Raw genomic sequence first — 26,746 nt, forward strand, 5'->3', positions numbered from 1 at the left:
CTTATTATATTTTTTAACAGGACATTGCCCTGAAAATTAGTGCAATTAAAATATCTACTTTCTGTGTTTTAGGGGGTTATTTATCAAGGTCCGAATTTATCTCAATATCGGCTGCTACAAACTCCGATCTAAGCCGCTCGGGTTTTTAATGCTTATTTATTATTAAATTTTCCCGAAAATTACCTTTGCGGGAAAACTCAGATTTTCACTATTTTTTTGTGAATTTTCACCCGAAAGCTCCGAAAACATTGTGAAATTGCCAGAAACCCCCGACACAACCAAAAATCAATGGGACTGTTCCCATTGACTTTTATGCAACCTCGACAGGTTTGAGATGCCGTGTTTTTATATTCGGGCTTTTTAGCCCTCGGGGTTTAATAAATTCCGAAAAAATTGAGATTTTTAAAAAAAATTCTAACACAAAAAATCAAAACTTTTTCAGATTTTGGGGATTTCTAGGTATTCGGAGTTTAGTAAATAACCCCCTAAGACTTACAATCTAACAAATCAAAGACTGGTGCCGGTGCATGCATACCATATTTGGTAACAGAATGAGACATACATTGCTTAAATAGTTTAAAAAAACATCTAGAAGCTGAGTATGGATTGATGGCAGAAAATTATATTTCTAATGGATATTAGTGGTAGTATATGTAGTGGTATGCACAGTAACATTGGTAATAGTTCCATTGAGATTGCAGAACTGTGAATACTATGTTCCTGTGTGCTATGTGGGTTTAAATGATTGAAAATTACAACTTTGCACAGATATAGTGAATACATCGAAGCTGCTGCTCGTGCTATCTTGACTTGACCTGTAAACAGAAGCAAAGAAAATAGTGTGGCTTTTTTTTCAGTACATCACAGTGTTACAGGAAATAGCATACAAAAAATGTCACATATAAAGCGTAGGTTTGGAATTTAGAGAGTCCTTTTAAAAGCAATAGGTCCTCTTCAATTCCGATGCAAAGCAAGCTGACTACTAGAAATCATTGGTACATATCGGAGTGTGTTGTTGTATTTGCAAACACATAAGGGGTTTACCCCATTTTGCTTAAGTTCCTGTGTGCCGATTCCTCCTTTCGTTTTGTTGTATTTGCAGCATCATTCAGCTTATGTAATGAAGATACTATTGTTAGGTAGTATTTCTGCTGGGAATTTCATAGCCATGTAAGGCCAAATGAAAAATGAAAAGAATTACAATTAAAAAAAAACATTTAAAAAGGCAGAATCGCTCTCATACTGTGCTTTGTAAGCCCACTTCTTCCGTGTTTTTGTAAAAGGGCTGTAAGCAAGGGGATGCACCATTTACAGTAGTGCTAAGTGGACTCCGGCTCTCTTCCTCCTGAGTTGTAGTTTTGTCCTTTGGTGTATGAATGCGATGAGCATCCAGCATTTCCAGCAGTAAATCATATAATGGGACAACATTCTTGCACTTCATGCTGTATAAGTGTTCCATGCCCTTATTGCTGCAAATACAAAATACAATAAAAACAGCATTATGTACAGAGGCAATGAGAAGAAGGAAACTTATTGCTAAAATGGTTATTGAAACATCCATTGGGAGGTTAACCCTAAAAAATTCTTTTAGATTTGGACAGGTTTTCTATGATTTGCTTATTTTTGTTTCTAACAATATTTGTTACTGCTGTTTGGTTTGGTAACCCAAAGCAGAAAAAAAACTGTAAATTTGTTTGGTTATGTTTTTTAAATTGTTCAGGACATTTCTTCTTTCAGACATATTCAGGCCCGGATTTGTGGAAAGGCCACCAAGGCACTGGGGATGCACAGGAGATATGATAGTTTTTTAAATTTCTGTGTGCCAACACTCATTGCTCCTGTTCCAATGACAAAAATTTGCCCGAATAAAGGGGAGGGGGCGACGAACAGCAGTGGGCCTAGGGGTGCCCGCTATGTAAATCCAGTCCTGGACATATCCCACTCACCTTTTATTTTGTCATTCAAGCTGCTGCTGGGATGCTTAAATGAATTCTTCCTGTTATGCATCACAACTTTCAAACAATTGGACATGTGTAGTCACATTTGCTATTGATTTAAGTGTGTAATCACACTTGTTTAGACTGTTCTGCGATTATTTTATGGGGGTCTTGATCATAATCAGTAATGGTTTCTTGGCAGGTAATTCAGTTGGGTTGATAATTGTATTTCCACGCAAAACAACCTTCATTATTACAAAAGAAGTAAAGACATTTTGTTCCTGTGTTTATGACCTTATCATATTTGCCATCTTGTGTATTCTGGAATACTTTTAGAACCAAAGTGTTTTAATGTAGACTATTTCATTTACACAGAAGATTTATAACATTAGGTAAAGCCAAGTAAAAGCGGATGATGCCTACAGGTCCTTGCCAAATACAACCCATTATTGACTCAATATAACCCTGATACTCTGTGAGCTGAATCTGAAGATTTGTTTAAAGGAACAGTAAAACCAAAGTGTTTTAAAGTAATGAAATTATAATGTACTATTGACCTGCATTGGTAAAAATGATCTGTTTCAGAAACACTACTATAGTTATAAACAAGCTGCTGGGTAGCAATGGCAGAAATAGTGGATAACAGATAACATTATGTTCTACAGAGCTTATCTGCTATTTGCTGTGTAATTGAGCCTTTTCTCCTTTGAATAGCTGCCCCCATTGCTACACAGCAGCTTATTTATATAAAAAATAGTAGTGTTTCTGAAGCAAACACAGCAGTTTTACTTTTATTACTTTAAAACAATTTGATTGCTTGATGCTACTGGTCCTTTAAGAATGTGTACTGTCCACAACTTTTAGGTTCAGGGCACACACTCATATTCTGGGAGATTAGTCGCCCAGCGACAAATCTCCTCTTCTTCGGGGCGACTATTTTCCCCGAACTGCCTCCTGTTGGTTTGAATGTAAATCGCTGGTGGTATGGCACTTGGAGCACTTCGTTTTCCGAAGTCACCCTTAGTTGCCTCACGAGGAAACTTCAGAAAACTAAGCAATTCGAGTGCCATCCCACCGGCGATTTACATTTTAGCTGGCGGAGGCAGTTCGGGGAGATTAGTCGCCCTGAAGAAGAGGAGATTTGTCGCTGGCCAACTAATCTCCCCGGATCTGAGTGTGTGCCCTGACCCTTAAAGACAGGTTCCTCTAGGTGTGTCCTGCTACATAGCATTCAACATATTGCATCAGGATGGGAAACAGCAGAAAGTTGGGTTTGGTGTTGAAAACTACATAACCCACAATGCATTGTACTGTGATGTTTCTTTCCTTATTGAAATCATGCAGGGAATTGTGGGGTTTGGAGGATGCAGGCTAAGGACAGCTGGCTGCTGATACAAACTAACAATAGTCAGCCAACTCAGCAAAGTAGCCAGACAGATCAGCAAGAGAGCAGGGGGCTAGGCTTAGGGAACTGTTTTATATTTTTTAATTGATGTATATTGCAAAGTTGCTTGAAATTATGTTTACTTTTCAAAAAGCTTAAGTGGAGTTGCCCTTTAATGAAACTCAGGGATTCTGCTCAGCAGGGACAAAGATAATAAATGTATCAACTAAATCTATCAATTTAGAACAGTTACATAGTCAGTGACCCCACTTCCCAAACTGCTTTAGAGAAAATTAAAGGAGAAACAAACTAATTTAAGACTGTGAAAAATGAATTTCAATATTCAGTCAGAAAATAGAAAAAATAAAGTAATTGAAAAAAAGTATTTACTGTTGGTGAACTATGTGAAAATAACCGAACTGAAAAAAAAGTATTTTAAGATAAATAACCCCTTTAAGAATAGCAGTCTATCTTCCCAAACACGTTTATATACATACAAATATTTTTTACTTTAATACCCAAACCAGTTTTTACCTGGTACAGTTTTGTGACAAAATTCACGTTTTTGCCAGCCGTGAAAATTGTAGCAAATACATGCTCAAACGTTGCCATGTTTTGTGTTTCACTGTGCACTAAACTGCAGTGAAAATGTGTAAAAAAAATTCCATGCATTTTGTTTTGCTTGGGAAAAAATTGTTTTTGTTGCACTTGAAAATTGTTGCTACCTCATTTCGAAACTTTGAAAAACCCCCCCACCTTCCTGCATCTCTCTTCACAGACATATCTTCTTGACACACACTGCTGCTTCTCCCTGCCACAGCCATTTGTACCCTTCTACCAACGACGGACTTTCTTTTTACTTCTTGTCACAGGCAGATTATCTTACCTGCTACTATTTTCCTGACTATTTCCCTTCCTGGTTGGGCCCTCTTGCCTTTTGTTAATAAACTTATAGCTTTCCCATAATAGATTAACCCTCATGCTATCCTGTCTCTGGAAAGTCTTCTCTCAGGCATGAGTTCTTTTGCCTCAATCCCTACTTTGTAATACCTCAAAGCTAAGCACAACTGTTGGAAGGGAAAACATCACTGCTGTCAGGAGCTTGTTGTCTCCTACTGTATGTAAAATGTACATAAAATCAGCCGAGACAGTAAATGGGAACCAGTTGGGGGACAGGATCCCTTACAAAATGAGCCTTGCAGACATGAGCTTTGTGACCATATGCCAGTAATTATTACTTATAATATATCTAACACTAGCCTTATAGTGATGGGCGAATTTGCGCCATTTCGCGAAACGGCGCCGGCGTCTCGTTTTTGACGCCAGCGCCCGTTTTTGACGCCGGCATCCGTTTTTTTCGGAAAAATTTTTTTGACGTCGGCGAATTTTTTCCGCGAATTTTCGCGGGCGTTTCGCGAATTTATTTGCCTGACGCGAATCGCGCAAATTCGCCGCGAATTCGCGCCTGGCGAATAAATTCGCCCATCACTATAGCCTTATATTATATTGCTTTGTTCAGTTAGCTTAACCCTCTATAAATAAATATAATTAAGGATAACCTATGCTATAGTTACTTTAGAGAACAAATATTGTTTACATTTAAATACTGCTAAATTGATAAATGATAAGTAACCATTAATACATAACTGACACCATATTGATAGACCAAGAGTATTACTATAGCTTTGGTTCTCCCTTTCCTGCTATAACAGCCTCTATTTTTCTAGAAAGGGTTTCTCCTAGATGTTGGAACATTGTTGGTGGGATTTGCATCCATTCAGTCAAAATAATATTAGAGGATTGGGCACTGAAGTTGTGGATAAGGTCTGTATTGCAGTCAGTGTTCCAATGAATCCCACATGGATTGAGGTCATGGCTTTGTGTAGGCCAGTAATGTTTTTCATCGAAATCTCAACAAATCAATTCTGTACAGTAAGAACTTTGGTTTGTGCAAGAGTGGCATTGTTGGGTAGAAACAAATTTGCCACAAACTAAGAACACAATACTGTTGTAGTGGCACTTAAGTTAGCAATGATGACTGCGGCTTAATTTGGCAATAATTAGAAGGGATATCCACATGCCTTTGGCCATATATTGTACTTCCTAAAATTAAGTAGATTTACTGTACTAAATTGACTTTCTTCTGTTAGAATTGATTCACAGTTCTGATGACAAAATATTCCAGATCATGCTTCTTACCTCATATGCCTTATGTGTGAAAGAATGAGAAGAAGCTGAGCCAGTCGTCTTTGCTGCTGCTGTAGAGAAAGCCCACTTTTAGCCATAAAGTGGACTAACGTGTCTATTATTTTATCCAAAATAATATGAATTAGGTCTGTATCTTCAAGAGATTCTAATGTGCTAGACAGAAAAGTATAAACACCTAGGATAAAACAAAATAAGAATGCAAATAATATTAAATAATAGTTTTTTTCCTCCTCAAACAATCTGTCTAGTGTTAATGACACAAGAAATTTACCCATTAAGAAAATTTGGTCATCTCTCAATTAATTGTTCTTGTCCTTGTATACATTTGCAAATAATTGAATTGTTCTGTAAGAAGAATTAATTATTGTAAAAAATTCCAGAGGGCAATTGATGTCTCCAATATTTCTACCTTACCCCAGTTTGCAACAGAGATTAAACGAGAAATACATTCAGGTAGATGCCAAGTTAAGGGCTTATATCACATAGTAAAATAGGCTGAAAAAAAAGTCAGGTGGAATCAAATCAAGTGGTAGAATCAAGTCTAGTGTCATCATTTCATTGTGTGTTGATTAATTCATTTCAGTTTTTAAAGTTTTTGAGCTTAATAGATACCACACATTCAAGTTTTTGAAAATATAATCCAAATTTGAGAGTTTTTGTGCAAAAATTTGTATTTGAACCTTGATAAATCACCCCCTTAGGGTGGGTGAGTGACCAGAAACCTAGATATGTGTATCTATTCTTAAAGCTATGGTAACACCAAAAAAGTTTGTGTTTTAAAGAAATTAATATAATATAGTGTTGCCCTGCACTGGTAAAACTGATGTGTTTGCTTTAAAAGTACTACTGTAGTTTATATAAATAAGCTGCTGTTTATCCATGAAGGCAGCCATTCAATCTGTCTGTCATGGAGAATAGGCACAGGTACATAGCTAAATACAATGGGTTTGTTTGTGATTGAGAACTGAACCCATTGCATTGTACAGAGTTTATCAGTTATCTGCTATATAACCTGTGCAATTTAGTTCCGGGTGTTCCCCTTTCACCATGTTACCCACATGGTGGAAATCCCCTGCCTGTGCAGCTACAGGGTCTTCTAGAGTCTTGGGAGGGGCTGAAGCCCTTTTCCCTGTGCAGCATGCATGGCAGATACCAGAGGTTGTCACAATGTGTGGCTGCTACACCACATTTGGATATATTTGAGAGCCATGTGCTCACAGCCACTCCTGCTTTCACTTTCACTGAGAGAGGGTGGACAGAGACTACTGCAAAGATGTAGGGGCAGGAGCCCCTGGACAGCTGGGTTGCAGCAGCCCCAAGCCTGGGAGCTAGACCAGGAGGGTCTGAAGCTCCTAAATGCAAAACCTGGAATTTGTGTGCTTACGCAATGGACATTGCTGGGAGCTATATTTCAGCTATGGAAGATAAAGCAAGTTGTGTGCTCGGCTATGAGAGCTTGGAGCCTTTGAGGATGTCATCAGACGGATGCCTGTTTCAGCTCTGTGTGAGCCTGCCAGCTCTGTGTGAGCCCCCGGGTGAGTCTGACATGTGGGAGGGTAGAGAAAAGGAATGATCCAGCATGTCTCCTGTTGTGATATAGGCTTTGTGTGTGCCTGCCATGTGGGAGCAAATACCTTGTCCAGCGGGAAAGGTGTTTGGGCAGCTAGCGCTACCTAGGAACAATTGTGCTGTTTGGGGAAAAGGGCCTGAGACTCTTTGTCCGCTAAAGGAGTAGTGCAGGACTTTGCCTGGCAGGGAGTTGCCAGGATGGGACTGTCACAGTTTCCCCAGGGTAGTGGGTCATGCTATGTGAATGCATATGATTAAACTGAATGTTTACTTTGCCTTTACATTTTTGTTATAAAGTTGATTTTGTTATACAGCACTGTGTGTGTATTACTGTTTTCCTAATGGGGCTACCTGCAGGTGTTTTCTTGGATTCCATTAGGTGGAGGCACTGCCAAGAGAGGAACTTCCCAGTACCCTTTCACCTTGCAAAGGGGACTCAGGACCTGAATTGGTAAGAAATAAGAATGTACAACCTTAGCACCAGGGTGGTGGCCAAGAGGGTGTTACATATGTTTCCCTTATATATGTACATATGGTGTTCAGTGTATTCATGATTTGAATCTAAATAAAAGTAGTTTTAAATAAAAGTATGAGGCTTTCAATATTTAATCTATAATTTTTCCACATGTGAACTGTAAATGTAATGCTAAGGGCATTTTATTATGTAATACAACATACAGTACCTGCTCTTTAGCTTTAACACTCTTGAAACTTGAATCTACCCCAAATGATAGGAAACTCAAAATAAGGTAAAATATCAATGATATGTAGTGTCAGTGGATTTTGTTTTCTATCTGCATTAACATTACAAGCAAATATTTTCAAATACTGCTTCACATACAAGAAATTGCTGGAAAACTGTTTAGAACATTGAATTACAGCCAAGCAGAAAAAGCTTAATGGGTAAACTGTTAATTACTGTTTCCAAAATATAAAGAGCTCTTTGTATAACTGAAAAGTTGGCAGAGTTTGCCACCATGTTATGCAACAATTATTTTGCCACTAAATCAAGTCAGATAGCCTTGATCTTGGTAGCTTATAAACAACTCCTAGGTGATGTATTTTATTTTACTATTACAGTGATCACTGGCACAGTATGCAACACATTTGTAACTTCTCCTATTAATAGCTATAAGAGTATTGCAAATAAGTACTAATCCAGCAAGTCACCAGCAAGTCAACAACTGATGAAATCAAACTTTATCCTTGGATTTAAAATTCAGGCCTAAGCAATTATCCAGCATCTTAAGTTTTTGCTTTCATGATGACCGTGGGCACTTTACACTTAGATATATAACATTTTTGTGCTCTACACATTAATTCCATTACATTAAAAATATGGGTATTGTATGATTTTTGACTTTTTTATGACCACAAGCTTTTCATGTGTTAAATGTGAGTTTGTAACATTCTGACATATGAAACTAACAATGTGCTGTGAAATATTTCAAAGACGGCATTGTATCAAAATATGTCTCACAATATCTATTTCAGGAAAATACGTTTTTTGGCTCTGCAGCAGCTTGGTTTTGAAAAACATATGTACATGCTTTATGAAAGTTTATATATTTGTATTTCTAAGGTATTTGTGTCCAAGAAAATGTGTCCATATATACTATAACTATTCATTTTGCCAGGTTGCCAAATGAGCATTTCTTTGGCCCATAACATTTTGCCAAATTGCCTGGTCTGGGTGCTTGCAGGGCCAGATTTCTACTAATGGTACCTGGAGCCCGGTGTCCTCTGTCACCCTGTCACTATGTGGTTAGGAATATACCAAATAAAATAATATTAATGGATGAGATAAAATGATTTAGATGTTGGAGATGTGAAATAGAAACATCAGGACCCTGTAACTCTGTGGCATGTTGTGGACATGCTCTTAATTACTGTAAGTATTCATTGATTAAAATAGGTGCTAAGCAAGAGTTTGTGTATTACAAATAGAAGACAAACGGTTGAGGACCCAAAATGAAACAGTAGGGAAAAAAAGCATTTAATGCTAAAGTTAAAAAGTAGTTTTTTCTTACAAGATACTTGTAAAAATTGAACTTGCAGATTAAACGTTTACTGCACTAAAAGGAAAAAGGGATAGAGGAGAAGCAGGCTCATTGTTTGACCTGGAAAAGTGGATGCTCTTTCTTTCCAAGAAAACTTGCAAAAAATAGATTTTCTCTGCTTGTTTTCACTCCTTAATGCATTGTCACAGTCAGCGTTTAAAATTATTCAGAATTTACATAATGAATCTACATGGTGAATTGTAAAAATAATTATACAACACTATCTATAAATTATCCGCATATACATATACAGTATATATATATATATATATATATATATATATATATATATATATATATATATATATATATATATACACACACACACATACATATATATGTCAAATAGCAGAGATCAAAGACATTGGCGTTTACAGAAGAATTACTGTAGCACCAAAGAAAATACTTACAGTAGATGGAAATACTCAACATTATATTTTAAAGAGAGGGGCCCAAGGAGTTAGTTGAATTATTAGAAGGTGGTCTTTAATGGTTATAAAAATATAGTATGATGCATTAGTTCATATTTGTTTAATTATATTTACTGTAGAATTTTTATTATTGTTGCAGAGTCACCATTATAACCCAATAATGTTACAGTACTGACACAACATGTCTTTGTGTGTCACTTTTGCAAATACACTAGCTGATGGAGTTCTTCTACTGCCCACCAATCAGGATGAGCACGAGTAGGTCTAAATGCTAAAAGTAAGCTACATCTAGGGTTTGGTTGATCATGCATTTATCCTTTGGCAAACAGATACATTTAAAGTCTACAAGAAAGAGAAGACCAGTAGCTGAAGGGTACCGCAGATTGTCACCAGGGGGTCACAGCAAAGTTTCTGGGCCACTGGTCTTTTTGTTTGGTCTAAGGACTAGGATGGAGGATGGCTGATTCCAGTTAACTCCTGACTACCTGGTTTTCCTGCCAGCCACTTCCTTGGACCCTTGTCAGGGGTGAGGTAGAGGGCGCTGTGGAGGCAGAGGAGGAAGGTGAGTCATTTAAGCAAGAACTGGCTGTGCCCAAGGAACATAGAAAGGAAAAGCAGGGATGGAGCGGGTGTAGACAGGAACAGACCGCATAGGACAGGACGGTGCAGGCATAGATCGTTAGCAGACTGGAAGGAAAAGACAGGACAGAATAGGATGGTGCAGGGGTAGATCAGGAGAGGACAGTGCAGGTGTAGATCGGGACAGGACAGTGCAGGTGTAGATTGGGAACAGGAGGACTGGATAGCTAGAGGACTGGATAGCAGGGGGACTAGCTACCAGGGCAGGGAAAGATAAGGATCAGGCTAGGCAGACAAGATTCAGACAGGAGATGGAAAGATAGGGCAAGGTGCAAGGTAAGGTCAAGGCAAGGCCAGGATTGGAGCAAGGAGCAGAGCAAGATTCAGAATAGCAAGGGGGCTATGCCAAACTATGTCAAACTAGGGGCTATGCCACAGTGCTAGTGTAGGTCAATGCTCAGGCAAGGAGGGTGAGGAGAACTGGCTTTATATAGGGCAGGGTCAGCCCTGATTGGCTGACCCCAAACCACCAATCAGGCTAATGCTGTGCTAGGGCTGCAAAGGCCAGGTAATAAATAGTGAGCAACCCTGCAGGCTGCTCACCTGGCCCAATGGTTAAAGCACAGAGCCAGAAACCCAAAGGTCCCTGGCTCAGTAGAGCCTGACAACCCTATAACAAACACTAAGACCAGTAGCCCCTGAGACTCAGCTGTGACCCCCTGGTGGCCATTTACTGTACACTTCTGCCACGGGTCCTGACAATACAAACTGGCCATAACCATTGGTATCAGCAGGCTTTAAAGGTTTAATAGTAAAAAGGAAGTACTAGTAAAGTAATACTGAAACTCCTACTATAAAGTATAACCATAATATTAAAAAATAAATATAATTAAATGCAACTGAATTAATGAAAGTGAGATAACATGAATTACATGTGACACTTGTTTATAAAATGCATGTACATTTATGAGGCAACCTAGATACTAAGCATTTCAATATAACAAAATTGGACACAGATTGCCTTAATATAATAAACATGCACTTGGCTCACCAGAATTTAGAAGAATGATAGATTTAAGACATATAAATTCTTCCCCGTGTAACCTCATCATGCGAAATCGTGTAGCTGTAGTGACCAGCATGTCGAAAATCTCCACTAACCCTTCCACACAGCGTCCCTGATTTCTGCATAACAAATAGAAAAAGTGCAGGCCTTTATAAGACTGCTAGCAGTGCAAGTTATAGTTTCTGAGGTTTGTCATTTAATATGTTTTTGTATTATAAATAGCAGTACTAAACAGCTTTTTCCCCAGCATCTGTATTTAATATTTTATTTTATGCCATAGCGATACAGAGACCCTTTCAGTGCTATTTTTTAATACATGCTGATTTCTGCACCTTAATACCAGCTGAAAATGGGGTGTTGCAGACCTGTCAACTCTTGTGTAACTCACCTACAATCAAAATTGAAATAAAGAATAAATTCAACAGAGCTCACCACACTCATGAGAATTCAGAGCTTTGAGGATGTACCAGATTGTTATGGCATGAAACACATAAGCCAATTGCACATCCATTGCCTGACTACTGTATCTCACCAATGTATGCCTGAATAGAGCTAGGATTTATAAGAAGACTGGTCACTGTGAGTTCTTGGTCTGCGCAACGTACGGAGAATAGTGTGTGGTTCGCCTACAATCACATGACTTGGGTGGTACAATGAGTAAGGTTGGGTGCATCCCCAATTTGAAGCGGGAGAACAAACAAGTATATACAGTAGGTGGGAGTCAAGCAAAACACTCAAAAAGGCACAGATCACTTTATTTTAAAATAAATCTTGACTTTTTTTCAGTGGTTACATTTACATTTGCACCAAGTAGTACATTTTTTTTTTTATATGACATTTATCCAGGAAATGTGTTGCATTTGCAAATAAATAAATAGATAAATAAATAAATAAATAAATAAATAAAAACAAACACAAGCCCTGCCAGATTCGAGATGCTTGGAGAAATACACTGATGGTTTTTCTGAAAGGGATTATGTCCTGATGTTTATAGTATAGTTTTTATTACTAAAATACACTGTGTAATTTGCATGTAAGTCATTCTTCAATTTAAAATTTTATGCTTGAACCAATTAATGTATTTTTTTTAAGTTTAATTTTGGTGTGTAGGCAGCCAGCTCCAGTAATTTTGCCTAGATTGTTAAAGGTTCTACAGTCAGTTTTATCTAATGAGTTAACTCTGCCAAACTTCCTGAAACAAAAGGAATTCCTTACCTCCTTTCTCCTTAACTCTGTGTTTTGGCAATATAATTAGGGATTTTACGTTGTTTTATTAATTAGTTTGATGCTCACCCTATTCCTTGTTCAAATAAACATACATATGGGATCCCTTTAAATCAGGCGTCCCCAACCTTTTTTTACCTGTGAGCCACATTCAAATGTGGGGAGTTGGGGAGCAACACAATCATGAAAAAGTCCCTTGGGGTCCCAAATAAGGGCTGTGATTGACGATTTGGTAGCCCCTATGAGGAATGGCAGCCTACAAGAGGCTCTACTTGGCACTATACTTAGTTTTTATGCAATTAAAACTTGCTTTCAAGCTTGGAATTCAAAAATAAGCACCTGCTTTAAGGACCCTGAGAGCAACATCCAAGGGGTTGGAGAGCAACATGTTGTTCACAAGCTACTGGTTAGACCTTAACATAAGTGTGAGGCCAATAGTAAATATATCTGTGGGTGCTTTATCCACCCACAAAACCTATCCTAAGAAGGGAAAAGTTATGATATACAGTAGCAGGCATGCTAAACAGCAATAATGCATTAACCACATGAGATTTCTATAAATTCATAGAAATTGCTGGGAAAGCTGTCTTTGCAAATTGCACTTGGCTCGGTTTGGCCTCTCCAAACAAACTTTCTTTAAGCAATAAACTTGACCATCATGGAAAATTGGCTTTACCCACAAAGCTTATAATAAGACTGTAAAAAACACAACACTCCTCTTTATTTTACTCCTTTAGAATATAGTGTTGAAAGGTGAGAAAAGTTATTTTCCCACTCTGTTAATTGTCCATTTAGAAGGAAGGTTCAGGCAGGGGGTATGTATTTTCCTTTGAGTTCATTGTTATAGTTCACCTGCTGTGACCAACCTTTCTGCTTAAAAAAAATATAAAATGTATTTTGAAATAATAGACATCAGTTATTCTAGCAGCACTGAATGTTTTTACAACACCTAAACTAGGTTGTCTTTCCTGTATAATTTGAAAGTATTTCCCAACAAGCATGTTACAAAAGCATTATAAATCTTCAGGGGAAACATTAGCTGCATTTAGGATGTCCTCACTGATGAAAAATACAGTTAATATACATGAAGTTAAAGGAGTACGTAAATTAATATGCACCAGAAAGATAGGTCCTCAATTACCAACAGAACTGTAATTTTACTCCAGTGCAGTAACCCACAGCCAATAATATGCACTTCTATTTTTTAGACGCACCAGATCAGTTACTGTGGCAATTCCACCGCTTCTTTTGCATTTTGTGAACATGTCCAGCTTGTTGTGGTAGCTTGTTAGGGCTATGCAGTGACACAGTAGTTTGCACTCCTGCTGTGTAGTGATAGGATTCAATTCCCAACTAGATCAACAGCTTCATGGAGTTTTTTTTCATAGTTCAAAAAACATACTGGTTGGTTCCTGAATAAATTGACTTTTCACGTGAAGTTTCATTGTAAGTTCCAGTGGGGAAAGGACTGCTGCAGGATAAAAATATTCTGTATGCACAGTATGTATTATGAAAACTATTAATTTTCTTTACTGTTTTTTATTTTATTGTTCTTTTGGTGTCAGAGGCACAAGGTTAAATTAGAGGCTTGGATTGCTCTACTGAAAGTTAATATTATCTAAGGTATAGTAATAAAAAAGTCTGGAACAGAGATGAATAATATGTGGTCCCCAAGCTACCGCTTAAGGCCCTCATACACATGTCGATAAAAGCTGCTGACAGACAGAGTCGCCAGTTTATTGGCCCGTGTGTGGGGCTATCCGACGGACTTCCCTGATCGATATCTGGCCGACAGATCTCGATCGGGGAGGTTAAAATATCCCGTCAGATCCTGGCCGCATCATGTGTTTATGCAGTCCCACGATCCGACTGCCCCTTTCGGATGCATTATGATCTGATCGTTGGGCCCTAGGGCCCATGATCAGATCAGCCTGATATCGCCCACTTCAATGTGGGCATATCAGGGAGAGATCCACTCATTTGGCAACATAGCCAAACAAGCAGATCTCTAGGTCTATAAGGCCATCTTTAGTGTTCAATTCAAGGTGTGACATTCTTTGGCCTGGACAAGACAATATCCTCTGACTGTTGGTTCAGTAAAACATTTATACCCTGTGTTTATCATGTATATAATCATATGGGAGGGGTATCAAACAAAACAAGCTGGGAAAAGGGAGACTTAACCACAGTCTCAGAACCAATGCGTATAAGAAAATCACAAAGGATGTCAGAAAGGAAGAAATACTCTATTTTGGAAACTAAAAGAACCATCATAAGGAAATGAATGTTTTTCTTAGTGAATGACAAAACACTCTTTTCTTTAGAAATTAAAAATTTGCTACTGTTCCATTCATGTCTACATTTAGCCTCCACGGACTTCAAGCGGACTTCAGGCTAGGTATTGGGTGATTGGGGAAATGAGGGCAGAGAATAAGAAGATTTAGGGGCACATTTACTTAGCTCGAGTGAAGGATTCAAATGAAAAAAACTTCAAATTCAAAGTATTTTTTGGGTACTTCGACTATCGAATAGGCTACTACGACCTTAGACTTTGATTTGAAAGTCGAAGTACTGTCTCTTTAAAAAATACTTTGACTACAAACTTCGGCAGTTTAAACCTACCGAGGTACAATGTTAGCCTATGGGGACCTTCCCGATCGGACGATCTAAGGATTTGTGCTAAATCCTTCGAATTCGATATTCGAATTGAAAGATTTAAATTCGAGGGTCGAATTTGAGGGCTTATTAACCCTCGATATTCAACCGTTGATAAATGTGCCCCTTAATCTTCCAAACTAGAATTAAAAAGGGGAAGTCAAAATATGAAAATATTATTTGTGATTTTTGGAGTTTGAAAGTATTATAGGTTTGGGATCCATTTTCTGGTAACCTGTACTGCCGGAAAGCAAATTATAGGAAGGATATCTCGCTTAGGGTCACATTTACTAAAGGGTGAATTGTGTTTTTTTGGTAAAAAATTGCCACAATGACAATTTGCAGCACATTCGCAAGTAAGACAATTTTGCTAGTGAAAAGTCTCAGCGCTAGAGAACTTTTGCACTTTTTCACTCAATCCGGTAATTTATCAAAGTGCAAATGTTACCCTTTTCACCAAAATGTAATTCACCAGGTTCAGGCTGGCAAACTCCCATTGTAAAAATAGAGCAGCCACTTTTAAATTGCAATCAACATCGCCCTTTCCATAGTACTTTTCCCCATGTCAAAAATTCTCTATTGAATTCCCCACTACTTTTGTATGGGAAAATATACTGGAGAATTTTCGCAGAACATTTTTACCAGGAGAAAATTCACCAAATTTCTCTTGGAAAAAAAAGAACTTACGATTTTTAGTAAATAAGGAGATGTGTTGTGACAATACACCTGGGGAAGTGAGAGAACTCTAGTGAAGTTAGGTGAAGAGAAAAGTCTCACTTTAGTAAATGTGCCCCTTAGACTCCATTTTAATCAAATAATTAAAAAATATTTAGAAATGACTTCCTTTTGCTCTTTAATAATAAAACAGTGATAACATATATTGGGTTTAATTAATCTTTAAATGATTTTTCAGTAGCCTTTCAGTATGAAAACCAAAATTGCCTTATCTGGCAAACTCCACGTCCTGAGCATTCTGAATAATAAATCCTATACCTATAGTTGAAGGAAACATTTGGAAATTGGCACCTTTGAAAAATATAAAACTGGTGCAAAGGTGACTGACTTCATAAAAAAATTCCCTATTATTTATTTTTTATTTACCATTTTCTAATATTTAACACACAAACAAATATCCATGTTCTCATGTTATTATAATAATCCCTCCCCCACCAAAAGCTAAGGTTGTGGTAGAAAGGGTTAGAACACGTGTTTCTATTTTTTCTTTGGAAACTAACACAGTTTTAGCATTCTTCTTTTCCAGAATGTTTTCCCAGTAATCATAGCTGCTTATATCAGTAAACAAAGTACTTTAAGGAGCAAGAGGTGCAGAGTTCTCCTTTAATAAAAGCACTTAAATGTATCAAGAAGAATACAGAAGTAAAAAACTAAAAGCCTAAATGAGATAGCTTTCAAAGGTGAAAAAAGAGACGCCTTGAGGTGGCTTATCAGAGAGGACATAGTGTATTAAAAGTAAAAAAAAATTAAATCTGAGACACTCAAACCAAAATGTATTGGTGAAAAAAATTCTTGTGTGAAGGAGAGACAAAGAACTCTCTGGTCTTCTGAGGCAGAAGGTTCAAAACAGAAACAGAGAAAGCTTCTGGGTCTTTCTATCTTGAAAATGTGCATTTCTCCTTTAATCGCCTTCTAACCCACAGGCCTTATTTAATAATCACTATTGCATGATCTATAGCTCATAATTTCACACATTTTCTTGACAGTTGGCATTTTGCAAGAATCAAATAATATATGTATTTCTCCTGTACCTGCATTTAATTTAATTTTGTCCAAAGATTAACTATTGATTATTATAACTCTTAAAGGAGAAGGAAAGTGTTAATAGGAGCACCGGCCCTAGGGTGTCAGGTAAGTAAATATAATCACTTGGGGGTAACTTACTTTTTCAAAATGACATTCCTCCTCCTTTAACTATAGCTAATATTGTGATCTATATCTTCATGCACAAGGAAGAATGAGTAGGGTTAAAGGGATACTGTCATGGAAAAACATGCAGTTAATAGTGCTGCTCGAGCAGAATTCTGCACTGAAATCCATTTCTCAAAAGAGCAAACAGATTTTTTTATATTCAATTTTAAAATCTGACATGGGGCTAGACATTTTGTCAGTTTCCCAGCTGCCCCCAGTCATGTGACTTGTGCCTGTACTTTAGGATGGAATTACTTTCTGGCAGGCTGTTATTTCTCCTACTTAATGTAACTGAATCAGTCCCATTGAAGCTGTTCTTAGATCTTCAAGGCAGCTGTTATCTTGTGTTAGGGAGCTGCTATCTCGTTACCTTCCCATTGTTCTGTTGTTAGGCTGCTGGGGGGGTGATATCACTCCAACTTGTAGTACAGCAGTAAAGAGTGATTGAACTTTTTCAGAGCACAAGTCACATGACTGGAGGCAGCTGGGAAATTTAGAATATCTACAATGTCTAGCCCCATGTCAGATTTCAAAATTGAATATAACAAAATCTGTTTGCTCTTTGAAAAATGGATTTGAGTGCAGAATTTTGGTGAAGCTGCACTATTAACTGATGCATTTTGACAGTATCCCTTTAAGGGCATTCAGTCAGAATTATAAATGTACTCAGCACTTCAATGCACACATATCTACCTGACAGTGACTTTGCAGCACCTGAATTCATAGGCAATATACAGTACTGTAAGTCACACTGTGACATCCCTTTATAAATCCTCAACAGGGCTTCTTGCCATAGGTACACCAAAGTCATCTTCACTACCTTGTGATGTCCACTATGGTCCTAATACCACAAGTGTAATAACCTCCCTCTTATTTTTTCATGAGACTCAAGCTTCCCTTTATTCACTGTTTTTTCTAACCATTACTGCTACCTTATTTCAGGTAGTGGAACCTACTCGGAAAGAGCCTCTTTTAGATCTAATAATTACTAATAATACTGAATTCTTCTCTAGCATTTGCATGGGTGTGCATTTAGGGAATAGTGAACCAAAGAGTCTTCTTTTTTTTTGGAAAAAAAACTCGAAAGGTTTGAGATTTATTATACCCTGAGGATGGGAAAAGTTTGAATACAAAAATCCAGCATATCAGACCTACTGAGGTGGTATATAAATCAATAGGAGATGACCCTATCTTTGGCAGTTTCTGTGGTCTGTGCTGGAATTAGCCCAAAAATCCAACTATTTTGGACTTTTCTGGAAAAATTGGGGGAAAAAAAGGTTTATCCCCACTAAATTTTGAATTTTTTTTTTATTAATAAATCAGGTCCAATCGTGGATTCGTGGCCGAACTTAAATTCGGACTTTGATAAATAAGGCCCTGAATGTTTGTAAGTACATACCCAAAAGGGGAGCTTGATCCATGTGTGCCCATCAGGTGGATCCAACTGACTTTCTACCTGAACACCTTTTAACCCTATTGTGACTGGGTTGCTCTCACTAGATTTACAACACAAAACAATATAGCCTTATGTGCGATTTCTTCTCTCTTCTCTTTTAGATATTAAACAAATATAGCTCTTTGCCAAATCTCTAATTAATTTTTAAGGATTCATTGAGGCCTGCATGGTGCCAAGAGACAAGAGGCAAATTACTTATGTGATGCCACTAAATAAAAAGCATTCCAGTTCTCAGCCTGAAAACTATAGGTCTGGTAATTTGATGGCAGTGTTAGAAAAGCTTTTGGAATGTGTAATAAAGGATTATATAATGTATTACATTGAAAACCACAATACTGCGGGTTTGTGCCAGAATGGTTTTATGCATAATAGATGTTGTCAGACTCATTTAATTGTCTTCTATGAGTAGATGAGAATGAACTTTAACTTAATATTATTATATTTGCACTTGGATAGAAAACTGGCTGAAGGGTAGATTACAAAGAGTAGTGGTAAATGGAACATTTTCTAATTGGACCAGTGTTGTTAGTGGAATAACTCAGGGGTTTGTCCTTGGCCCTTTCCTTTTTACTTGTTTATTAATGACCTTAAGGTGGGCATTGAATTGTTATCTCAATCTTTGCTGATGATAATAAAAACCTATCCATGGAGGATGCTGCCATTTTCCAGAAAGATTTGAAAGACTAGGCAGTAGGCTGGCAAATGAGGTTCAATGTTGATAAATTCAAAGTTATACACTTTGGTAGAAATAAGATAAACATAAAAACATCACATACATATCACACTACCTAACCAATTTGAAATAAAAAATGGAAATAAAAATACAGACCTGTCCAGTAACAGATTCGGTGCAAATGAAAGTTTTTCTGGATGTTCTACAGATCTCCAAATTAAACCAACCATTAGGATCTCCAGCCAAGCACATTCCAGAAGGTGTACCTGGTCATGGAGTGTTAAGTCCACAAACCCTAGAGACAAAGGACAGTGTTAAACAGTGACTCGTTTGCACGCTTATAGACAGACTTTTCATGGTGAGAAAATACTGTGATCAGCAATGTAAATTACATGATAACAGTAATGTAAATTAAATTCCATAATGGATATTATGGAAATGTATTTCAGTAATAATAGAGGCTTCATTTTTGTTAAGAGGCAGGTCATTCAATATTTAAAAAGTTTCCTTCATTTTGAGCAAGAGCAAGCAAATAACAGTTATAACTCGAGCAGAATGGGTATGGGAAAAATAACTTTCATTTATAATATTGTCAATCTATAACTGTACTTATTTGTGTATAATGCACCCAGACTTTGCCTGTGCTTAATACTTGACTGTCACAATACTTTTGAAAATTCAACATCACATGGCAAATTGGGGCAAATTCACTAAAGCGCAAAGCGCCCAACACTAGCGCAAATTCGCCAGCGTGACATACTTTCGCTACTTTGCCGATTTACTAACGGGCGCTGGTGTAAATTCGCTAGCAAAGTGGACCTACTCTATCGCTACTTCTCACCCTTATGCCAGGCGAAGTTGCGATATGGCGAAGGGACATAACTACGCTAATTTACAAACTTGCGCATTTTACTGAACGTTACCTCTTGCGCCAGACTTGCCTTCGCCACCTCAAACCAGGTGAAGTGCAATAGAGTAGATAGGGATTCAAAAAAAGTTTACATTTTTTCTAAGTCCCAAAAAACTATGGCGTTCCTTTTTAAAGGGTGATAGGTTGAAAAAGATTGTAAATTTTTTTGGGGGTACCCTCCTTCCCCTCTGCATTTCCTAACATATGGCACCTAAACTATACAGTGGGCACATGTATAGGGCAAAATAACAACTCTATTTTATTTTATGAAGCTTTCCCAGGCTTGTGTAGTGTAATGTATTTGCTGCTACATTTACGTCCATTGTACTTTAACTTGGCGACGTATGCAAATTAGGCATCTTTAGCGTAACTTCACTTTGCTTGATGAATTAACGCTACTGCAACTTCGCTACCGTTCGCCTCCCTGAGCGCAACTTCGCATTTTAGTGAATTTGCATAGTGCTGGCAAAACTATGCCTGGCGAAGTGCGGCGAAGCTGTCGCTGGCGCAAATTCGGATCTTAGTGAATTTGCCCCATTGTTTTTTCTTACAGAAAACCAAATAAGGCAGGATCAATCTTAGAATGACTTTAAAGGGAGTGACTGAAACACAAAATAGTATATAATACAGTAGCTGAATAACATTTACATTACTATTATTATCTGTGTACACGGCATGCACACTATGTTTTTGGAGTGTAGGATGAAACTAGAGTACCTGGATGAAACATAAGCACGGGAAGAACATGCAACGCCTTACACATAGGGCCCTGACAGAAATTTAACCCAGGACCACAGAGTATATCCCATGAAACTTTAAGCAGTGATCCAAAAGTTTAAAGAATTTCAAAATCAATTATTTCCCAATATAAGGCATGTATTTTTTCATGCCTCACCATGGCAGAAGTCCCCAACTCATTGGAGAAGCCTACATTTAAATCAAAGCTAAAATTGAAAAAACAACATAGTTATGTAGTTTTTCCATCAGATTTTCTAACAGACTTAGGTTTTCCTGCTCATTTCAGCTACATTAAGATGTAATACCTTTTTAAACTACCTTTATTACAGAGGTGCGTTAGGAATACTTTTGCTTCAAAACTGGAAAATGAGGTTCAATGCAGTGATGGGCGAATTTGTCCCGTTTCATTTTGCCTCAAAATTTGCAAAACGCGACTTTTGACGCACATTAAAGTCAATGGGCATCTGTTTAATTGTCACCGGCACGAGGACGCAGCAATTTCGCAAATTAATTCACCAGCGACAAAACTCGCAAATTTGCGCCTGCTGAATAAATTCGCCCATCACTAGTTCAATGTTGTTAAATGCAAGGTTATGCGCTAATTGGCAACGTGTTGGGAGTTTCCTTAATTGAGAAGGATCTAGGGGTTTTTGTAGATAACAAGTTGTCTAATTCCGGGCAGTTTCATTCTGTGGCCACTAAAGCAAATAAAGTTCTGTCTTGCATAAAAAAGGGCATTAACTCAAGGGATGAAAACATAATTATGCCAGAGGCCACCCCTTCAGACTAGAAGAAAAGAACTTTCATTTGAAGCAAGGTAGGGGGTTCTTGGGGGGCTTGGATGATTTCTTAGACAGACATAATATCAAAGGCTATTGTGATAATAAACTCTATAGTTAGTATAGATATGGGTATATATCATTTATGTGGGGAGGGGCATGTGTATGGATGCTGGGTTTTTATTTGGAGGGGTTGAACTTGATGGACTTTGTCTTTTTTCAACCCAATCTAACTACAGTATGTAACTATGGAAAATAAGACAAATGTTTAGTGACCAGATGGTGCATTCCAGAATTCAGAGTGTAATAAAAATTAAACAGAGGAGTTTTATCTACATGATGTACTGACCCTGCCCTGCAACTAAATATATATTTAAATAATGTACTTTGTTATAAGCACAAAAATTAACAAGATACAAATCACTTGGACAGATGAGCGGATGTTTCTTGAAATGTCTACTACCAGTTCAAATATCTGCTACTTTGTAAATGGAAAATGAATTTTACAGAACATTTCAGCAGTAAATGCTCTTTTAATATTTTTAATAAGTTGAGCAAATTCTCTGGTACCTCAAAGTGAACATTCCTATGCATTTCACTCAAGGGCCAGGCACAGAAGTACATTCATTTCATGTAATATGGGTTTATTTTTGAAGAAAATGTTTTTATTTATTTAAAACATGTATTTCAAGCAATTAGATTTATGGCAAAAATTCTATTCAATAATAAAGCTGTTTCTCCAGCAGCGGTAATTTCTGTATAATTCTCCTTTTTAACTCACTTGCTCAACCTACACAAACTAAACTCAATCTAACTCAGATATATAGAACATCTAAACAGCGGCTTGTTTGTTAACATACTGGGAAATTAAAGTGGACAAATTAACTTGAAGACTAACACAGCTTCATGTCTACAAATAGAAACTTTCTAGAACATAATGTGCTGTACCCAAAGACTGAGGCAGCCCAAGCAGTTCAAGGTCTGGTCATTGAATTCAGCCAGTAGAAAATAAAATGAATGTCTGACAAAGACACCTGCAAACATTTTACATGGTTAAATGGCTTTCATTTGAAAACTTATTATGACTTATTTCAGCAATACACCAAAAATAAGTTTCAGAAGATATAAATTATTTCTGTTCATTAGATGTTTTTTTCTTTTTTGATTCTTATATATATAATAAATAGTTAAGGAAACGTGTAAGATCACCAGCACAATTCTTAGGTAACTAATTAAAAAAATGAATCCTTTCCTGCCCACTTTGCTATTCATAGTGACTAGTGATGGGCGAATTCGCTGCAAATTCCCGGGGAATTCCCGCGATTCGCTGCGGGTGAATAAATTCGCAAAACCGCCATGAAAATTTGCCAGCAAAAATTCGCTGGCGTAAAAAAAAAAATGGTGACGCCGGCGTCCGTTTTTTTACCGCCAGTGTCTTGTTTTTGTGACAGCCGGTGAATGTGCGCCAGTGTCAAAAACGCGAATTTTTTGCCATTTTGTGAATTTTGCTGGAAATTCGCTAATTGTTCAGCGAAGCAAAATGCCTCAAATTCGCCCATCACTAATAAAGATGTACAATGCAAGGCAGTTGGCACTTTATTTGACAAAGCCTTGGTTTTTGTCACATCAAAGGAATAAATACACTGAAATTAATTACAGCAATTTCTTGCAGCTAGTGCAGCAGAAGAATATGTGAATTTCTGTGTGGGAGAGTTATGGTCTGGAAAGCCACTAGAAGATGTGACAGGAGTTGTCGGAACCGAAATACAACTTACAGACTGGATATGTTTCTCTCTGGCAAAGCTTAAAATCTCATTCAACATGTTTCCAATGAGACAGGCTACAATAAACTATACTGCTCCACTTCTTTTGATTCTCTATGAAATAAATACATTTTTATTAGCCAAGGGCGAATTTTTTTGCCTTGTTTTGCCAAAAAAATGACGCCCCTAGACTTGTATGGCGTTGTGTGTCAAAATAAAAAGACGCGCGTCAAAAAAATTTTTGCTGTGTGACAAAATTTTTTTGACGCTCATAGACTTCAATGGTGAATTTTTGGCGAAACGGGTCAAATTCGCCCATCCCTAATTTTTATACATGTAGATATTTTTTATACTGTATCCTAGGGGTAGCTCAAAACATCAATTCAATTTCAGATTCATCAACTCAAATTTTTGACATATTTATTATCACATTATTGCTTCTTGGTATTGCGGAGGCCTATTTTTAGTGGTTTTAGAGGTTTTTTCCAACCAAGACTAAACTCGCTTTCTCTAAAAAGCATGAATTTCACGAAATGTATTAAAAGATCTAAACATAAAAAAAGCATGAAGTTGCAGAAAAGTCGCAAAAACCTGCAGAAAAGTCGCAACATAAAAAAACATGAAGTTGCAGAAAAGTCGCAAAAACCAAAATATTTTGACTTGTCTCACAACTACGACTTTTTTATTGATGCACAAGAGTAGGGATGTAGCGAACTGTTCTGCTGCGAACTAGTTCGCGCGAACTTCGACCGTTCGCGTCCGCCGAATGTTCGCGAACGTTTGGGAACATTCGCATTTTGAGTTCGCGTTCGATTCGAATACAAGTCGTTCGACCATTCGACCATTCGAATTCCTTCGACCGCTAAAAAATGAACGATTTCCATTCGTTTGAACGATTGTAAGCATTCGATCGAATGAAAAGCATTCGATCGAATGGCTTCGATCGTTCGATTCGAATGAAAATCCTTCGATCGAAAGATTAAAATCCTTCGATCGTTCGAATCGAACGATTTTAGCGGGTGTTCGAAGTTCGCGAACTGTCCGCGAACGTTCGCATTTTTTGCCGGTGTTCGCGAACACCAAATCGGCAGTTCGCTACATCCCTACACAAGAGCCAGTGTCAAAAAAACAGAAAACCTCTAAAACCACATATCAAAGAAACATCTTCCAGTTGGAAAAGTGACATCTGCCATTGACTTCTACATGATTTCAACAGGTTTTAGCTAGAGTGTTTTTGGATTCGGAATTGTAGCAGTTGTGCTGCATAATAGATCCCAGAAAAATCGTGCTTTTTTTCTGCAACTTTTTGGGATATTTGGCGTCAAAAAGCCAGACCCAAAAAAGTCGCTGTTTAATAAATTGGCCCCTTAGATACAGAGAAGCCAATTTATCAACATTCTCATTTTAGTGGTTTTAGAAACCACGAAAATACTCTTCAAACTTCAAAATCCTCAAATTTTTTGTGTAAATACAAAATGAAAAAAACCCCCCAAAAAAGCTTGAATTAAAGAGAGATTTTACAACTGGAAAAGGACGAATGCCATTTGCTTCTACACAACTTTGATAGATTGTAGATGGCAAAATTTTGTATTGGTGTTTTTATATTTAATTATATTTAAATGTATTTATTTATATTTATGAATTTTTCATGGCTTAAAGTAATTAGTATAATTCAACTTTTAGTGCTAAAAATTTGTTTCGGGCAAACAAACGCAAATTTTTTTTTTATAGTATATCGTTTTATATTGAGCCACATTCATCATATTAGTTCATTATTCTCTTACACCAATTTAATATGGATTAAACCACAAAAAAGCGTGACAAATGCTGTAAAATAACGTAGTGAAAAGACACCCATTGACTTTAATTTTGTGAGAAAAATATGCTGTGAAAAAACACCCACTGATGAATATATTTTAAACAAAAAAACAAAATGTTGTCAATTTGTAAGTGATCAAACTTTTAACATCTGTGTTTCATCCTGTACCTGTTTAAATAAAAAGGTCATATTTAATGACTTCTGATTTCATATAGTTGATGTTATTGCAGAAAACCAGTATTCTCTCTCCACTGCTTTGTTTCTCAGTGTGACCCAGAAATAAGTTAACTTCACTCTCATGCTACAGTTACCCAGCAAATGGACTTCATTTGTCAGTAACTAAGGGGCCCATATACAAACAATTGAATTGTAATTTTTCCACGAATCACAAAAAAATGGTGGTTTTCTGATATTTTTAAAAAACTTTAAAAATGTAAGATTTATTAAGGGGCCCATTCATTAAGTTCGAGTGAAGGAATAGAAGAAAAAAAACTTCGAATTTCGAAGTGGCTTTTTGGCTACTTCGACCATCGAATGGGCTACTTCGACCTTCGACTATGACTTCGACTCGAATGATTCTAACTAAAAATCGTTCGACTATTCGACCATTCGATAGTCAAAGTACTGTCTCTTTAAGAAAAAACTTCGACCCCCTAGTTCGCCGCCTAAAAGCTACCGAGCTCAATGTTAGCCTATGGGGAAGGTCCATAGGCTTGCCTAACTTTTTTTGGTTGAAGGATAATCCTTCGATCATTGGATTAAAATCCTTCGAATCATTCAATTCGAAGGATTTAATCGTTCGATCGAAGTATTTGCTCAAAATTCTTCGACTTCGATATTCGAAGTTGAAGGATTTTCATTCCCCAGTCGAATATCGAGGGTTAATTAACCCTCGATATTCAACCTTTGATGAATTTGCCTCTAAGTGTAAAAACCACAAAGACCTCTGATGCAAAACTTTGCCAAGTAAAAGTTGTCATGGTTCTATTGAAGTCAATGGGAACTGCACTGATGTTATTGGACCTTTTTAAATCATTTTGGACTTTTAGAGGTTTTTGGATTTTTTACTCTAGGAATTGTCTGAAAAACGCAAATTTTTCGAGGTTTACAAGGTTTTCATATTTTTTAGTGCATTTTTCAGTGCTTTTTTTTCGTTTTACTTTTATATTTGGATCATTTAATAAATTCATTGACAATCGTGGTTTTAGAGTTTGTGAGTTTGGTCGTGGTTTCAAAATCCTCTTAAACAACTAGAATCTGACCTTTATTAAATAAGCCTCAACGACTATGGGGCCCATATACTTCTTTTTTCTATGAATCTCAAAACATTTGTGGTTTTCCTGTATTTCTGAAAAGCTCTAAAAATCTGAGATTCAGTTTATTAAGTGGAAAAACCAGGAATGCCTTTAATGTCAAGTAAAAGTTGTTGAGGTACTGTAAAAGTCAATTAGAGGTGCACTGATCCTATTATAAAAAGTACTAAAAAAAAAAGTTTCGCCATGAAAATTATGCCTCTAGACTCTAATGGGTGAAAGAATTTTTAGCGCGTCAAAAAATTGACGCACAATT

The 26,746-nt window shown here is 37.1% G+C and overlaps 1 protein-coding gene across 2 annotated transcripts in view; it reads right to left on the reverse strand.

The window, feature by feature from the left end:
• Positions 1-211: 211 nt before the first annotated feature.
• The window catches only part of esr1.S (estrogen receptor 1 S homeolog), a 111,088-nt gene continuing 84,553 nt past the window's right edge, over positions 212-26,746 (reverse strand). For both annotated transcript variants that reach the window (NM_001089615.2, XM_018264270.2), the window contains 4 exon segments: positions 212-1,469; positions 5,521-5,704; positions 11,220-11,353; positions 19,325-19,463. In NM_001089615.2, coding sequence (NP_001083084.2) covers positions 1,238-1,469; positions 5,521-5,704; positions 11,220-11,353; positions 19,325-19,463 — 689 coding nt within the window. In that variant the 3' untranslated portion in view covers positions 212-1,237.

The sequence above is a fragment of the Xenopus laevis genome, chromosome 5S, assembly GCF_017654675.1.
Source record: "Xenopus laevis strain J_2021 chromosome 5S, Xenopus_laevis_v10.1, whole genome shotgun sequence".
NCBI lineage: Eukaryota > Metazoa > Chordata > Amphibia > Anura > Pipidae > Xenopus > Xenopus laevis.